We start from the raw sequence: 18,398 nt of genomic DNA, 5'->3' as shown, positions 1-18,398 counted from the left end.
GTGTAGATGCTGAATTGGAGTTTCTTATGTTAAAGGACTCCATATCAGCTAGTTAGTTTTGTTGCTTTTGTTCTTGTAATTTTCCGATGCATCAAAAAAAAAAAGGGTCTTATATACAACATATCAAACGAGCTCTGATAGTATGGAAGATCATCCATTTATCCCGCATTCAATATTATGCTTCATCTTGCAATCATCAACAATCAATAAATTCACTCGATACGCTTCCGCATCTAATTTTTATTTTAAAAAATTAATATCACCTGATATAATTAGAATTTGGTTCATGACTTTAATTCAATAATAATGAAATGATCAAATCTTTTAATTCTTAAAATATCCAAATTCTAATAGCAATAAGCAAATTTGATTAATAGTTACTTAGAGAGACCCTCTCATGGACTTGGAGAACCTCAAGGCAGAAATGGGCCACATCATCATCCCATACGTTAGGGGAAAATATATAAATCTTGACCTAATTGTTAGGTCTCACGAACAAAATGCTAACACCATACATTGTTTCTGCAATAATATCGTGTGTGTATATATATATATATTATATACTACCATGCATGAAGCTCTCTAAGTGCCACATCATCCCCTAGCTATAAATTTAATTAATGTGCCCTGATGGAGACCCGCAATTAAGCTCTTGCATTGCGTGGATGAGTAAGTATTGGCCGAAGCTTGTGGACGAAAATATACAAGTCCTAATGGTGCTTAATTATTGATATGACTAACTTCTCTTGTGCTGCAACATATATGGATAGATCAATGCACGGACAGACAAGTTCAACAACATTGATCTTTTCCGGTAATTTGGTGACATGCATTGGGTAGGTCCATTTTTAATAATGGATGATGGTGAAAGCCTTGAAAGAAGAAGATCAACAACTAAATATTAAACCGTCATTTTCAAAAATAAAAAAAAAAAATAATTGAAAACATAGTAATTAAGAAATAGAGAGTTTTCTTTCCCGAAAATGAAATAGAAAGATAGTTCGGGTTTTTTAATATTGGTTAAAAGTGATTTATAAATATGAATGTAAAGAGCTTATTATTATTGGTTATATACAGAGATATGAACATAAAAAATGTCTTATTTATCTCGAAAATATTAAATACTTTTCTACTAAAAATTGAACAGCTAAAAAAGAAAAGTGATTGAATTAAATATTTAATACCCCGTCCAGATTCATGAGCCGCGCTTATGATGGAAAGTGATTTTCTTTGGTTGAGGATTAGGATATCATCGATCGACTTGTTACTACACGGGATACAATACAAATACTTCACCCTTATCCAAAGTTCTTGTCAACTTCACAAATCACATTCCACGTACTCACCTACCCTTGATTGATTTTCTCATCCCTGTTAATTAAAAATTGACAATAATTTTTTTTCTTTATATACAATCTTAGTATAATGTTTTCAATTCGATGATGTTATGTTTCCAATACGAATGTATGCAGTTGGAATGTCAAAAAAAAAAAATTGTATGCAGTTGGATTTTTAGTTCTTCAAAGAATAAGTGGGATAAGAGAGAGGAAGTTCCGGATTAGGGGGACAAGAAATATCAAATTCGGATAAAACCGAATCTTACTATTTCTGTCTTATAGAATATCATGATATAATTTAAAAAAAAATGTATTCTTATCCAATCATCTTAAAGCCTTGCTTATAAATCATCCAAGCTAGTCTTTCTATTCATTGACACAATCACTTGTGATTCCATTTAAAGCATAGCTTTAGAAAGAGGGAAAAGTAGGTGTGTCATAGAGTGCTATAGCCAGGTATAAATTGTTGCTTGAATGGTTTGGAAGAAAGTGAAAATTTTACGAAGTATAAAAACTAAAAAGGGTAAAAAAAAGGTTTATTAGAGATGGAGCAGCTGAAGTATGCTACTGTTGAAGCTAATAAGAAAGGAGTTGAAGCAATTGATGATGAGTGTGATCTTTTTGGTTTTAGTTCTTCTTCTGAGTCTGGAATTTCAAGTGGGACGTTTTTGGAATCTGATTCATTTGAAGAAGTTACATCCCCTCCTTGTTCTTCATCATCAGGTGATGATCATGTTGGAGATGACCCTTTGAGTGACATGTCTTCTTTGATTCAACAACTTCCCATTAAGTAAGCTTCATTCTTATCTCATCTCACTTAATATTTGGAAATTTTTCAATATTTAATTTTAAAATCAAAATTAATTCTGAAGAAAAGCTATTCTAAGAAATTTTTGGTGCCAGAATTAATTTTAATGAGTAATATTTGTTGGGTTTTTGGCCTTTTCATAATTCTTAAACCAAAATCTTGATTGTAAGAAACAATCTTCTTAAATTTTGTAATTGTCCACATAATTTTGACTCTACTGTAATTTTTCATTGAGACATCGTTAATTCAGGAGAATAATCGATGTTAATAGCTTTGAGTATATCACAATTGATTGCTATGAGTAATGATAACTTTTTGTGGGTTTTTGTATTTTGCTTAAGTTTCTGTCCTTGGTAATGGTCAATAGGAGGGGACTTTCAAAGTATTACCAAGGGAAAGCACAATCTTTCACTTCATTGGCAAAAGTGAACAGCTTGGAGGATCTGGTTAAGCCAGAGAACCCATACAACAAGAAGTTGAAGTCTTGCAGAAGCTATGGAGGGAAAATGGATGAGACACAAAGGGCAAAGTGCACTCCTAGTGCTATTTCTAGGAGGAGATTGCATACAACAGGTTCAAGCTATTCAGTGAGTACTGCAGAAAGGGGCAGTGGCAACTTTACTCGTAGCAGGCCTCAAATCCCACCTCATAGATCTACCAGTTCCAACAATATTCCTAATCAAACTGCTCTGTTTGTTTGAAAGGGATCAAAAGTTGAGATGTTTATTCTTTTTTTTTTGTAAATTAATAGCTGAGAGGTATTTGGTGTTGGGAATTTGCAATCATAGTCTTAATAAATAAAAAATTATTTGCAATTATATGATGTTGATTTAATTTGTGTTATTCTCGAGGAAAGTTCTCGGAGGAAAAACCAAATGATCATTGGACCACCAGGAATACACTTAATTTGTCTTTTGTTCTTTTACCCAAGTTTTTCTCGAATAAAAACGATTAGGTCACAACATGAGATTTTGACTGCGTTAGGGAGTACGGTTTGTGGCTTAAGAAGCACGGTTATGACTACTTTACAAGTCTTCAACCACGGGTAAGCTGGAGGATGCACGGTCGTTGAACTTTATTTTATTGGCACGACCATGGCCTCTGACAAGCATGGTCGTGCTTCTCTATCAATACGTGAAACTCTACGTTAAATATATTTTTTACCACTTTTTTCATTGTACATTCATTTTTTCTATTTTCACTTGCATTTTGCAATACACTTAAAAGCATATAGTTCTAAATATAATGTACAACAATCAGGCAGAAAATCATGGTAAAAAAGTTGCAAATAAATTGTGATTTATACGATCACTTAAATTCCTCTTGTCCTCAAACATACTTTCTCAAACTAGAAAGCAAGATGTGTGTCACCACACAACAAACAGTTCAAGCAAGGAACCACTTGTATACAAGGGGTAGTCAAAAGGCATGCCCAACAAGTTTCGGTCTCCCCCTATCCGAGCATGCAAATCATGAGCAAACTTCTCAGAAACTCAATTTAGATACTAACATAAGGGAGACCACACAACTCACCATCACTCATAAGTGCATATAATTCACTCAATCTGATAGTACATGCAAAGTGCACCAAATTGTTCATCAATCACTTCAAATCAAACAAAGGATCAATGTGTAAAGTATGAGAGATCTCAAAAGGTTGTAATGGGGATTTAAGTGCAATGCAATGTAGGATATATAAAGAATTAGATACACAAAGGGGGGCTACATAATTTTTCAGCTAAATGATTCTCTATTTCTCAAGCACATACATTAGAGCATTCAACTTATTTCACAAACAACAATTTAAACTTTTAGGATAATTAGTTCGTGGCATAGTATTAGAGTCTTCATGGTAGAGTTGTCTAGAGTTCAATCCTTATTGCCCACACTATTCTCATAAAAAAAAAGTGAAATTTCAAACCCATGGCATGTGAGTATGTTGATCGTCCACACTTTAATCCCAAATTGACTCTTGCATGAGGGAGCTTGTTATATAAATAAAAAATCATTTAGTTATGTACTCAACATCTTAAGCTTGTGAGATAATTGATCCATGACATTCTCACGTACTAAGATACTTTGAGTTTTGACACCGCTTCTCCAAACAAGTGGCCTATGCCTTAGCCTCTTTCAGCTAAGCTACAACACTACAACAGCATGACACAAATATGAATCTCTGCGGGTTACAAATACAGAACTCTATAGTTTGCAGATACCGACTTTTGGAAATCCTAAACTGTCTCAAGCTTGCTACAAATTGTGAGCATTTTTCTTTGAGCTTAGCTTTGAGTAGTTGTACATAGATTCCTAAAGCGTAAGATATTACATTGAGGAAAACCTAGAAATTCTATATAAAGATGCCTAAGTTATGATATTATATTAAGAAGCACCTAGGCATTCCATATAATTAAAGATGCATAAGATAAGATATTAAATTGTGAACACTTAGAACCTTACCAACCCGATAATTAACATGTTGGTTCGGTTGGGTAATTGAATCGTGTCAAAATAATAGAAATTTTAATGTAAACGAGAAAAGTAGAAATCTCGTCAACCATTAATGTCATATGCAATCAGTTATGAAAGCCCTACAATTAAACCCCATATCCGACCCTCATCGCACAAAACCTGCACCCAACAACCTCGCCACACCAGCCCTCCATCCTAGCCTCATCTTCGTCGCACGACCACAACAACCTACCTCTACTCCATCCAAGGACCATCAACTCATCATTCAGCCTTCAAACCCTTCACCACCAACAACATAAACCCTCTTTGTAGAACCACATTGTAAAGTCGTAAACCACCATCTCAACCAAGGAATAAAATACAAACAACACTTGCATTGCTAGAACTCTATGACGACATTCGTTCCTACATGTAGAGAACAATAACACTTTTTGTTATGCCCAAGAAGAGTTCTCATGTTTTCTAATGGTTCTATTTGGTTCGATCTCCACGAGGTCTAACTTCATCAACCCAAGTCTCAAATCAAATCGAACCAAACCAGTCCAAGTTCAATGAAACAAATCAGATTTAAAACATTGATCTGATCTGAATTATTTAAAACTCAGTTTAGTTGGATATGTCGTATTCGCGGGTTGGATGAGACCCGCTTAGTCGCTTACCACCCTAGTTGGTGTCCTATTTAACATGTGTTTCATGAATCATGAGTAAACAAAATTGGAATCTTATTTTAGATACATGGGAGAGATGAAATATACTGGAGGCAAAGATCTAGAGCCTTATGGTTGAAAGAGGGAGACAAAAACACAGGTTTCTTCCACGGGAAAGCCAATCAGAGAAACAAAAGAAACAAAATTGCTAGAATAAAAGATCAAAGTGGCAATTGGGTCTACAAGAGGGACTTGGTAACCGAAGCTTTCAAGCAATATTTTGAAGGAATCTTCACAAGCATGAACCCCACAAACATTGAAACTGCTTGCCAGAAGATTAAAGGAAGGCTGAAACATGACCAAATAGAAGAATTAGAAGCTCCTTTCACCACCGAAGAGGTTCAAGACGCTCTACACCAAATGCATCCTCTCAAAGCCCCAGGCCCTGACGGATTCCTAGCATTTTTCTATCAAAAATATTGGAACATAGTAGGAGAGGAAGTCACCAAGAAAGTGTTGAATATCCTAAACAGAGAAGAGGACCCCTCAAGCATCAACAAAACTTTCATTTGCTTGATCCCAAAGACAAAAGCACCAGAATTTCCAAACGAATTCAGACCTATTAGTCTATGCAATGTTATCATGAAGCTGGTGACAAAGTGTATCACTAACAGGTTAAAGGAATTCCTAGGAGATATCATTGGAGAGGAGCAAAGTGCCTTCGTACCGGGAAGGCAAATTACCGACAACGCCTTGACTGGTTTTGAAGTCTTCCATTACATGAAGAAGAAGAGAAAAGGAAAGAAAGGATATCTAGCCATGAAGCTAGACATGTCAAAAGCATATGACAGGATAGAGTGGCCTTTCTTGGAGCAAGTACTTACAACAATGGGATTTCCACCCCGTTTCAAGGAACTAATACTCAGGTGCGTAACTTCTGTCTCCTACTCTATCCTTCTAAATGGTGAACCTGCCCCTCTTTTTGTACCAGGCAGGGGTCTCCGTCAAGGAGACCCTCTATCACCATACCTTTTCATCCTATGCGTAGAAGCTTTCTCGGGCCTTATCTCTGATCAAACACAAAAGAAGAAGCTTCATGGAATCCAAGTGGCTCGTGGTGCTCCTCACATAAGCCATTTATTCTTCGCGGATGATAGTCTGATTTTCAGCAGAGCCACAAAGGAGGAAGCAGATTGTCTAATGAATGCCATAATAGTCTATGAAAGGGCCTCAGGGCAACTTGTGAACCTGGACAAGTCAGAAATGTCTTTCAGCCGAAATGTACCACAAAACATGATGGAAATGATCCGTGAAAGGATGGGTGTAAAGGCTGTGACTATCCACGACAAGTACTTGGGCCTTCCAACTGTTATTGGCAGCTCAAAAAAGGCTATCTTTGGGAAAATCCAGGAGAGAGTTTGGCGAAAGTTACAAGGGTGGAAGGAGAAAACACTCTCAAGAGCAGGCAAGGAGATCCTGATCAAGTCTGTGGCACAATCCATCCCTAATTACATCATGGGTTGTTTTAAAATCCCAAGTGGCATATGCTCAAAAATTGAAAGTAATCTTGCAAACTTCTGGTGGGGTCAAAGAGACAAAGAAAGAAAGATTCATTGGGCTGCCTGGAAGCACCTTTGCAAACCAAAATATAGAGGTGGCTTGGGCTTCCGTGACCTAGAAGACTTTAACAAAGCCCTTATGACAAAACAAGCATGGAGATTATTAAGTGCTCCAAACTCTTTGCTGTACAGAACTTGGAAAGCCAAGTATTTCCCCAGAAAACAGCTACTTGAAGCTACAATTGGTCATCAACCCAGCTACGCATGGAGAAGCATTTGGGGAACTCTTAGCCTCGTCAATGAAGGAATCAAGTGGCAAGTTGGGAACGGGAACAAGATAGAAATCTGGAGTGACCCTTGGCTTCCGGGACCAGGTAAAGGGAACATTATCTCCCCCCCAATTGATGACCCTACATGCCACAAAGTAGCTGATCTCATAGCTGAAAGTGGAGGCCGCTGGAATGTACAAAAAATCAACAATTACTTCAACCCAGCAGAAGCCAAAGCCATCCAGGCAATTCCCCTCAGCTGGAGAGCACCCGAGGACAAAATGATATGGAGATGGAGCAAAAATGGTTTGTTCTCAGTAAAATCCGCATATCACCAATGCCAAGTTTCCAGACTTAATGCCACAGCAAGCAGATCAAGCTCCTCAAACTTTCCCTGGACAAGGATGTGGAAAATCAAAGTGCCCACAAAAGTTAAACATTTTATTTACAGAGCTGTCAACAACATCACTCCTTGCGGGGAAAATTTAGCAAGACGAGGCATTCAAATCCAAGAGCATTGCACCTTGTGCGGAGAAGAGACTACTGAATCCCAAACCCACCTTTTCATCCAATGCCAATGGGCCAGAGCAGCATGGTTCAACCATCCCCTGGGGGTTCGAATAAACCCAACCCACCAAACCATTGCAGAGTGGTTGATTGAGGTCTGCACAAATCATGATCAAGAGGTGGTGGCTCAAATCTTCCAAGGAACTTGGGCAATCTGGAAAGCACGAAACAATGCAATTTTCAACAACCTCAAACCAGATCCAGGGGAAATAATGACGACTGCCTTAAGCCAACTAGTAGAATGGATCGAAGCACAAGAGAAGAGGGGCGAAACAAACCGGTCTGAGCACCAAGTTGCCTGGAAAGCACCACCGGAAGGAAAGATAAAAATCAATGTCGATGCAGGCTGGACAGGAACCAATTCAACTGGCTTTGGCTTTGTGGCCAGATCACACACTGGTGCACTACTAGCTGCAGGCACCCTGTTCTAGGTAGGGCTGAGCACGGGTCGGTTTCGGGCGGGCTCGGGTGTATTATATCGGGTTTTAACGGGTTTGAATCAAGCATATTCCAAACCATTTCCGACCATGGAAGCCTCGGATATGTCGGGTGCGGGTTGAATCGATGAGCGGGTTGTGCGGGTCGGTTAGAACGGGTATTGTAGAGCTTGGTGGAAAGGCTATGTTCCATGACTAAGACAAGGTAGCGGCGGTCTTCGTTGCAGTGCCACCACCATTAGAGATGGTAAAGCTCTCATCTTGCATGGTTTTTTGTTCAAAGATGATTAACAATGGTGTTCCCTAGATGAAGCAAGGGAGAAAATAGAGTTGTGGAGAGCATAATAGGTACGGACAGGAAGAGAAGAGGGGGAGAATGAGGAGAATGGTGCTGGATTGAAGTGGTGGCAGCGTGGTGGGAGAAGGAGAGCAAGAGAAGGACCAGAAAATTGATATGAAAAAGATAAAGTGATGAACTGATAACTCATGAAATGAAAGTATTTGATTTATTTCTCAAACCTCTTTATTTTTTTCACGTGAAAGGCTAGTAGCCTAGTATGACAGAAAGAAGAAGGCTTATTTCTTAATTTCCCCCCTGACATGTCATGTGAAACGGTGATGGACCATAAGCTTTTTCTTTGATTAAGACATGCAATCACTTCTTTACAAAAAACAAATGCATTAAATAATGACTACTTTTACTTTTTAGCTATTAAAAAAATAGAAAGCAAATGCCTCTCTGCGCAAATTGTAGAGTGCAGACTGCTGCAAGGCTAAAAAGTAGTTTTAATTTAAACACACAACACTGACATGCGGTCGGGTTCGGGTACAAGTGGATTTTAAATTCCTAACCCGCACCCGACCATTATCACCCGTATGAGACTGTTTTTTCATTTTGCCCTACCCGTCTACCCGACCCAACTCGACCCATTGCTTATTTTTTGGTCGGTTTTTTCGGGTTTGGGTCGGGCTGGATAATTCTGCTCAGCCCTAGTTCTAGGAACACAGATTGGAGCCTCTCACAGCAGAAGCTTTAGCACTACGATGGAGCATGCAACAAGCATCTGAACTAGGAATGGATAGTGTGTTGTTTGAATCAGATTCTCTTTCTGTCATCAAATCCCTGAGAGCTGAATCAAATTATTGGACTATCCAAGACATCACCCTAGACTGCCTTTACCTAGCTGATAATTTCCTTTCCTGTTCTTTTTCTCATGTAACCCGCAAGGCAAATGTGCCCGCTCATATCTTAGCCTCTCTGGCTTGTAAGTATCAAAATCGGCTTTGGTGGGATGCCCCCAGCTGAAATTGATCACTCCCTATTTGCAGACGCTGCATTTTCTTAATTGAAATACGTACTGAAGTTAAAAAAAAGAAAAGAAGCAAAATTGGAATCTAACAACGACATAAAACATTTTAGAAAGTAACCAAATAAAAATACTTTAGGAAAAAAAGTTCAAAAGCGCGTTTACACGCAAGCAACCACCGCAGGCAAAGAGCAATAAATAAAACTGTGAGAAGGACTGTGTTTTTGGCTTCGTTCTTCTTCATCATCAATCATCATCTTCTTCCTCTTCTTCTTCTTCTTCTTCTTCTTCTTCGTCCTTCATCATCTTCTGATTTCCAATTCCTTCTTCTAGAAGCTTCTCTCCTTTCCATTCTTCCCTTCCGATCGTTCATGGCTACGGTCGGACACAACAATCTCAATGCCAAATTGGTCTCTCTCTTTCTCACTGTTCTCAATTCCCTTTTTGTTTAATTTTCGTTGAATTCGATTTCTTGTTTGGCTAATTTTGCTGAATTGAATCTCAGGTTCTCCTCGGGGATATGGGTACTGGAAAATCCAGCCTCGTTTTGCGTTTTGTCAAGGGTCAATTCCTTGAATTTCAGGTTATTTCCTATCCCTTTTGATTTCTCTGTTCAATTCGCTGCTCGCCAAATTCAAATGTTTACGGATAATTTTTGGGATTTTAGAGGGGAATCAAGTGTAGTGTGTAGTTCGTGGGTAACAGGTGTTGTTGCTTGTTCAATTTTGTATTTGATGCTGCTTGTGGCATGAAAATTGTGTTTTTTTTAGCCCCTTTTGCTTTGTTTTGCTGTTGACTGAATAGAAAATGGGGTTCTACTGTTTCAATTTTCAAATGAAATGTTTCTAAAAGTTATGAGCATGTTGGAGGGAGAATAATAGAGAAATTTCAGCTGAAAACAAAGCTTTCCGTCCCAATTTGATGACAATTTTGCAGCTTTAGAGCTTAAAATGGGAAAGTTTTTAGTATGCATTGTGTAATACTCTTAACTTGGTAGATTTGGTTTCAACTTTATATCTTAGATTTAATCTACTAACATGTATTGTTATGCAGTCAATGTGTTATGTTTAGTGTACTGAATGTGATAGTATTACTCTCATAGTACATTAGATTTTAGAAACTTTCTTTAAAATTGGGATTTGCTGTACCGAATTTTCAAACATTTATTTGATTTTTTTTCACAATAAATTTTTAGAAGTTCAATAAATATAATAAGCAGCCAGTAAATGCTAACCTCGGAAGCATGGGTACTTCATTTTGGCTCCCGTACCTGTTCCGGGTGTGAATCCGTACCCGGAACTCATTGGTACTTGTAAATACATGCCGCGTACGTGCCGAAATAATTTTTCAATAAAACGAAGGGTACTTATTGGGTACATTTTAGCCAAAACAAATTTTTTTTTTATCAGTTTTTATTTTACTTTTATATATACATGAACGAAACCCTATCTATGTAACACATAGAAAACCGTAACACCCTACCTGTGTACCTAATCTACATCAATCAACTGTCTCGTTCCTACCTGGCCAATGCTCGCCTGCGTTGGTTGATGGTTGATAAGTTACTAAGTTCGAGTTTCCTTTCTTAATTCGTGTACTAGTTTCCATTTCTCCGATTTATTCTATTAGTTAGTTTAACAGCAATGTATATTTTGTTTTATTGTGAAGATATTTTGTTGACTTGTTGAAAATATGATCTCCTTATATACACATGCGCGCATACACTCACCCTTACACACACACACACATATAAAAACGTACTCGTACCTTAATTTTTTTGAAAATCTTGTACCCGCATCTGTGCAGCATAGATGCTAACAATTCACCTTGGGTACCTGTATTCATGAGAGAAATATGGGTATCAGAGTAATTTCCCTTAAATTGATACCTCATAAAAAGTGTGGGTAGGGTTGGTGGGGAGAGAGTGAGAGATTATTTCTTCTGTTTATGGTAGTGTTGACATCATTGGTTATGGGTTCTTAGAGCTGTTACTTATTGCTAAATACACACACGTGGATATTATGTTGCTGAATTTATGTGATCTGTTTGGGAGACAGGAATCAACAATAGGGGCAGCATTCTTTTCACAGACACTGGCAGTAAATGATGCCACAGTGAAATTTGAGATTTGGGACACAGCAGGACAAGAGAGATACCATAGCTTGGCTCCCATGTATTACAGAGGCGCTGCTGCTGCTATCATTGTCTATGACATTACTAGCTCAGTATGATTTTTTTGTTTTTAATATTTCTGATTACCTGTTTATATTGGTAACATTTAATATAATATGACCATCTGTGTATATTAACATAATAATATGCCAATGACGGGGAAATAAGGAACATGAATGAAAATTTTGCTTCCTGTTTCTGTTTGCACTTTCTGATTAGTCTCCAAATTACAATGGGAGTAGTAAATCTTATGCTATTGAGGCCAAGCTTTACTGTTTTGAGTATGGGGATGAACAGGTGCTTCTTTTACTGCTTTTCTTACTAATCCTGTAGTATAATTCAATAAGTAAAGAAGATAAACATATCTCAGGCGGCAGAGTAGCAAGTCTAGAGCCTTAAAAGTGATGAGTTCCAATTCTTGACCAATTCATTTTTATTGCAAGATATTCCTCTTCAGCTGTTCATGTGTTTGATCCTTATCATGGAATACATGATTTTCCTTCTCTGCCAAAAAACCTTCGGCAAGACATTCCAGAGAAATCCTAAATCTTTGTTGTATACACAGGGTCCACTCATTCTATCTAATCTTCACTAATTGAAACTCATGCTTGTTAGGAAGATATTGATGTGAAAGAATTCATTCAATCTTATGATCTGTATATTCATTTTCCTTTCGTTAGGTTTGAGAGACCATGTTTTGATATTTTAGCTGTTTACTATTTAATGTGGTTTTATATGATTATTTATATCTTTCAATCACAGGATTCATTTACAAGAGCTAAAAAGTGGGTCCAAGAGCTTCAGAAGCAAGGTATATTTGCTGATTGGTTTTGAAGTTTCTTATGCTCCTTTTAGGAGAAATAAAAAGGAAAACCGATCTACTTATTAACCCTTTACAAACTTCTGATACAAACTATCTGTAAAGCAATCTTGACCATATATTTAAATATTCCATTTGTGAAATTTGTTTTCTTTTCTGTTTTTCATGAACTTGACTTTGGAATAAATAACATTAATTGTTCAATGAAACTATAATCATGTTTTATAATAGCCCGAACTTGGTTGGATAATACATATGAATGATGATGTGAGAATGATTAATGCATGAGAGAAATGTGAACAGTTAGGCAGATTTCCAAAGAAACAATTGATCAAGTCTTGTGAGAAAAAAGAGGAGAATAGTTGCTTTGAAGTATTATAACAAACATGGTCTACTTTTGAACTTCCCTATAGTTAAATCATTAGATTCTCAAATAATGCATTCATTTTGGTGTTGTTGTAGGGAATCCTAATATGGTTGTGGCCCTAGCTGGTAACAAATCTGACTTGGAAGATAAGAGGAAAGTGACGCCTGAAGTAAGTGTTATAGTGATTTCAATTTTCCTATTAAGGCCTCATATTAGCTATAAGAATTATAATTTCTTTAACAGTATGGCCAATTACCTGCAACTATGATGAAGCAATTTTTTTTCCTAATAAAATTTCAAATGATGGTTTCATTTGATACTTTAAACGTTGTTGGTGCCTGATATTTTTTTATTTTTGGATACTATTTGATGTTAACTTCCAGGATCTATAGCTTTGTATGAAATAAAACCTGTTCCCTCTATAAATCATGTATTGAGTTGTCAAATACATGAATTCTGCATACACGTCCGACTGGGACTTTTTTGCTACAGTTTAGATGTTCTGAGCAGTGAGCATATTCATGTGCAGCTCTGTATATTCATTCCTTGCATCTTGAGAACTTATATGCTAATAAACCTAACATGTTCACTTCTTCTAAAACTGGTGGTAAAGTGTCTTATTTCCATGCGTTGCAGCTTGGAATTAATCTTCTTACCAAGTCTTTTGATATTAGTGTTCTTTTAAAATGAAAATAAATAAGCTTAACTTTGAAAGGTTTATCTTTGAATTTATCTCATTACCAAGTCTTTTAATATTAGTGTTCTTTTAAAATGAAAATAAAATACACTAACTTAGAAATGTTTATGTAGAGTGATTCTGTCTTTAGAACCAACTTATCAGCTGTGACTCTTGTGAAATGTAGGAAGCACGCGTATATGCTGAAGACAATGGTCTATTTTTCATGGAGACCTCTGCAAAAACTGCTGCCAATGTTAATGATGTATTTTATGAAATAGGTGCGAGTCTTTTCCTATTACATCAACTTAAGGATGATTAATAGTGCTTTTTCTTTATTTTAACTTAATTGCATGAGAAAAATCAAATAATGGAGAACAAGAGAACATGATTTAAGTCAGTCCAAGGAGAAGGAAGGATGCAAACACTTCTTTTGAGGAAATATCTGTCCCTGCTTTGCTTTGCAGGCCAATAGACATTTCCTTGGTCTTCACTACTGATTGAATATACTGTTTGTGAACCAAATGAATTTATTATTCCTATTCTGGTTTTGCTGAATCAAAGGCTCATATGGGCACCTGATCTTCAATTGAATTGCACCAAATGAATGTGCTTTTCCTGTTTTCTCGACGTATATAGCTTTTCGATGAATGACATTCTATCAAGCATTCATGAGCAAGCAAATTAGTTGATGAATTTGTTAGGCCTAACATGTAGGACTTAGCTCACTTAACTGTCAACTTTTCCTTATAAATTCTAGAGTTTTTTATATGGTTTTTATTTTGCTACAAAAGAGAGGACTGTATTATGTATAGTACACTCAAAAAAGAGAAATTTACTGTGGTATGGCCATATTATCTTATCTTGCATGTGCTTTTTTATTGTACTTTTTTTTGTTGATAAATTTGATTGATTGTACTTCTTTTGTGTCATAAACTGTTGAACTTTGTATGCTGCTCAAATAGTAGGGCTTAGGTAGAGAAAATGAATATTTGTGTGTAAGATGATTTGCTCAAATATAAGATGATTTTTTAACATTGATATTTATGTGTAATAAACAATGTCATTCCAAAATAGGGACTCACCCAGATTGGGTTTCCACTAGGATCCTCTGAAAATATCTTTAGAATATGTTGTGAAGATATGCACATTTACTCTGAAATACTTTCAAGATATTCTGAGATCATATTCTAACACATACGTTGTTTGATTTGCATTTTCAACAGCCAAGAGGTTACCAAGGGCACAGCCTGCGCAAAACCCAGCAGGGATGGTTCTTGTTGATAGACCTGCAGAAGGATCCAGAGCTGCATCATGTTGTTCATGATTCTGTATCCTGTACAACCCGGAAATGATCCTCTCAACATTTTTAAAAAATTAATCAGGTCAAGGGTCAACCTTTAACCATTGATCTCTATGTGTAATAATTAATGAAATAAAATAATGGTTAGATGGTGAAACTTTTCATGATAATTTTTTTAACAATTGAGAGGATCCATTCTCGTACCCCCGATAGTTGATCCTGTTTTCTTTGGTTTGTAAATACTGTACGCACTTTGATTATGTGCAACTCCAGCAAGTTTATGGGCTACCTTGATATGGATGCGAATTATATAATACAACTTGTTGGTACAAAATGAATCGCTTGAATAAGTACTCTATACTTTGTATCCCTTGTTTTTTGTTGCCTTCAAGTGAAATGCTAGAAAGTTCAGCTTATTGGCAAGAATGGGTATTTTCCTGTCAGATTTTGATGATAGGAATATATGGAGTTTCTGCATCATGATCTCGTTTTCTAAATGGCAAGTATGTCGGTTTTATCAGAATTTATATCTATATTAAAAGAAATAAATAAATAAAAGACTTTTACATTCTATCAAAATAAACAAAGACTTTTACATGAAAATCTCATGTGAGAGGATTGTTGCTTACTTGCTTGTGTTTCTAAACAATATTTGCTACTCATTGCATCCCCCCTCCCCAACACTTTTTTTCTTTTGGAAAATGTGTTCACTGAGTAACCTTTTCCTTTGTCTGAAAAATGGCGTCTTGTTTCCAAGTGTTAATATACCTAATAATAGCATTTCTACCCCTAATTTGAACGTTTTCCAGTAAATTAGAGTATTACGGAAAAGACTTGAGCAGATTTGTGTCTAATCAAGAGATACTTTGGATTAACTTCAAGAGTTTTGATATATAGACACTTATAATGACAAACCTCTTTCGACACCCTGCACATGTATATAGATCAATGATGGTGAGATGGTTTGGTGACATTATGACTGCTTTGATTGAATCAAATGAGGGGTACCTTTAGGTGTTTGTTACTATTTAGGTGTTCAAGTATCATTTTTGTAACTTTGATTTGGAAGATTAAGGATCAAAAGAAGATTAAGTAGGAAAGTGACTTGTTCCATGTCTTAAAAAAATTGTTTTATGTCATTTGAAAATCATAACGTTATAATCGTCATACTATGTTAACATGTCACAATTTTATGGCAAATGACATATGTTCACACTCATTTCACTCCCACCACATGAGAGAAATAGGAACATAAGAGAAAAAATTGAGATAGCTGAGTCATGTGACAAAAAAAAAAAAAAGAAAAAAAAATGTAGAAAGAAAAAATGGGTTAAAGTTTTCCTGCGAAAGCAAAGAGTCTAGTAGAATCATGACGTTGAAGCCTTAAAGGCTTTGGATCCATATTTGGCCCAAACCAAAAACTCAATAAAACTCTCAAAAAATGAGTTTTTTTTTTTATAAATATTTTCAAAATTAGTTGGTCTGTGTTGGGGAATAATAAACACCGGGAAGCACACACACCGGAAACAGAGGAAAACGATGAGGATCTTCGGCAAACACGTGTTTCCACGCCAAATTATACTTTTCGCTTCCGGGTACGTACGTACGTTTCCAAATTCAACTATTATATCACTATGCTATGCATTCACTTTGATCCAATTCAAGTATTCAACTGTAGTAATGAATTTAAATTCTGTTGAATTGTTTGTGATCAACGAACCCAACACAGGCTTCTGGTATTGTCGGCAACAACGTACGACGTGCACAGATCCATCAAGAATAACCAGACACCCCCTTCTGAGGAGCAGCTCAAAGCACTTCAAGACTACATCAAATCTCGTCGATCACCTTGAATGAAACCACATGGCTGGCTGAGGCTCATGATCTGCCACGTCATTCACATTTCCAAACCATGTACTGTGTGCTAATTAAGATAGTTTTACCAAATTTAATTTCTTCTCCAACATCTTTGTATATGTGTATTAAACTAGTTATACTTGGTCAATAAATGTGTAAAAGTAATTGCTTGCATGAACTGATTTGTACTCATTGTTTATGTTCGATTAGGAGAAACAATGCATAAAAATATGCATTTGAATTTCAGGTACTTTGAAATTACTATTTACTAGTATAGTACCTGACTAAACAAAGCTACTATTATATTGTTAATCCAAAATTATACCTAGTTTCTAAACTAGGTTGAAGATATAAAAGGGTCGAAATCTTGGAGATCAGGCAGAGAAGTTGAGGCGACATCATGTCTTTTATAGACATGTCTTCTACCTTGGGGAGGCTAAAGCCTATAAGTTACTAAGATGTCTTGGTTGTTGGATGGAGTTTTTGAATTCAATATAACTAGTAGGTTGTGAATTGTGATAGTGCATTTACGGTTGGGAGACATAGTCAAGTGGACTGTCTTTATACAAAAAGGAATGAAGAACGCTTTGAGGTTTTACTTTGAGCTTTGGGACCTTACTTTGGTGATTAAGTCAACCATAATGTTTCATCAACCAAAGTTATTTGATAACTATGGTCAAAATTTGCAAAGAAACTTAGTTAAAACTAAGTTGTCATTTTGGAAATGAAACTTAATTAACTATCGATAATGGGTCGAAGAATCACAATTCGAAATGTTGCAGCCACATGGAAAGGAGAAGCAATTATATAATACCACCACTTGTTTAAGGTTATACACATAATTTAAGAGCTCTTCATTAGATAATTATTTCGACTCGAATACTCCCATTTATTTTTGTCCATATTATTTATTCTTCCTCAAATTTCAACGATCAAGATTCAAGAGTGTGTATTCAAAAGTTGATTTATTAAAGGAGTGAAAGTGGACTAGGAATAATAAAAGATAGTGATAATAGGTTAAATTAGTAGGTGATAGATGACAAATAAATTATTAAGAAACTTCTGAAATTGTTCAGAAATGGTAAAAAGGGAAGATGTGTTTTCCGATGTACCAAAAAAAAAGAAGGAAGAAAATGATATAAAGTATTTTGAATTTCTAAAACTTTGAAAAATAAGTCAAAAATTAAAATAATAAGCCTTTTGGAATGAAGGAAGTATATATAATATTAATATCTAATATGTAATATTTCCTCAATTATACTTTTATATATATTCTTTTATTATAATAAATTACTTTGAAATAGTTCAAATGCTAGACTTGTTGCGCGCTATTTGGAAAAAAATTCTTATGTTGATACTATTTGCCTATTTGGACAGTTGATCCTCCTAATCGTATTCGTTCCAGTATTTTATCTGATATTTTGCCGATTATTTTCTAATACAATTTGTATTTTACGTAAGAAAAAATAGTACAAATGTCAAAAAAGGAAATGAAAAAAGCTTAGGCAGAAGAATTCCTTCTAATTCCAGAACTCCCTGATCATCTTGTTCCTCTTCTCTTGCTGATGCTAGAAAAACTAGTTTTGCCTGGGTTTAGCTTACCTTCAGTGTTCTTTTCTTGTTTTGTTTTCTTTACCCTCTTGTCTAAAAAAAAGTTCAAAACTGGTTTTAAGAAAAATAGTAAAATAATTCTTTATGGTATGCCAGAAATATTTTATTAATGGGTTATTCTAACTTCTATGCATATCATCTAAAAATGGCTTGATGACATTAAGAGATAAATCTTTATGAGAATGGAAATTT

At 35.9% G+C, this 18,398-nt stretch overlaps 1 protein-coding gene, 1 long non-coding RNA gene and 1 pseudogene across 3 annotated transcripts; all 3 read left to right on the top strand.

Annotated features, from left to right (window-relative positions):
- Positions 1–1,553: 1,553 nt before the first annotated feature.
- Positions 1,554–2,960, top strand: LOC130733816 (protein OXIDATIVE STRESS 3-like). Its single transcript, XM_057586090.1, has 2 exons — positions 1,554–2,127; positions 2,513–2,960. The coding sequence occupies exons 1-2, from the start codon at positions 1,883–1,885 to the stop codon at positions 2,844–2,846; spliced, it is 579 nt and encodes a 192-aa protein (XP_057442073.1). The 5' UTR covers positions 1,554–1,882; the 3' UTR covers positions 2,847–2,960.
- A 6,627-nt stretch (positions 2,961–9,587) lies between these two features.
- LOC130733814 (ras-related protein RHN1-like) lies at positions 9,588–15,072 on the top strand (annotated as a pseudogene). Its single transcript, XR_009017640.1, has 7 exons — positions 9,588–9,810; positions 9,906–9,983; positions 11,458–11,625; positions 12,335–12,383; positions 12,855–12,928; positions 13,623–13,716; positions 14,662–15,072. The product of XR_009017640.1 is annotated as a ras-related protein RHN1-like (transcript).
- A 252-nt stretch (positions 15,073–15,324) lies between these two features.
- LOC130733815 (uncharacterized) lies at positions 15,325–16,784 on the top strand. The gene is made up of 2 exons (XR_009017641.1): positions 15,325–16,333; positions 16,468–16,784. It is a non-coding gene; the product is annotated as an uncharacterized LOC130733815 (long non-coding RNA).
- Positions 16,785–18,398: the final 1,614 nt, after the last annotated feature.

Source organism: Lotus japonicus, chromosome 1 (genome assembly GCF_012489685.1).
Source record: "Lotus japonicus ecotype B-129 chromosome 1, LjGifu_v1.2".
Lineage (NCBI taxonomy): Eukaryota > Viridiplantae > Streptophyta > Magnoliopsida > Fabales > Fabaceae > Lotus > Lotus japonicus.
Note: the sequence above shows the minus strand (reverse complement) of the source record. Positions and strands in the feature narration are given on the sequence as shown.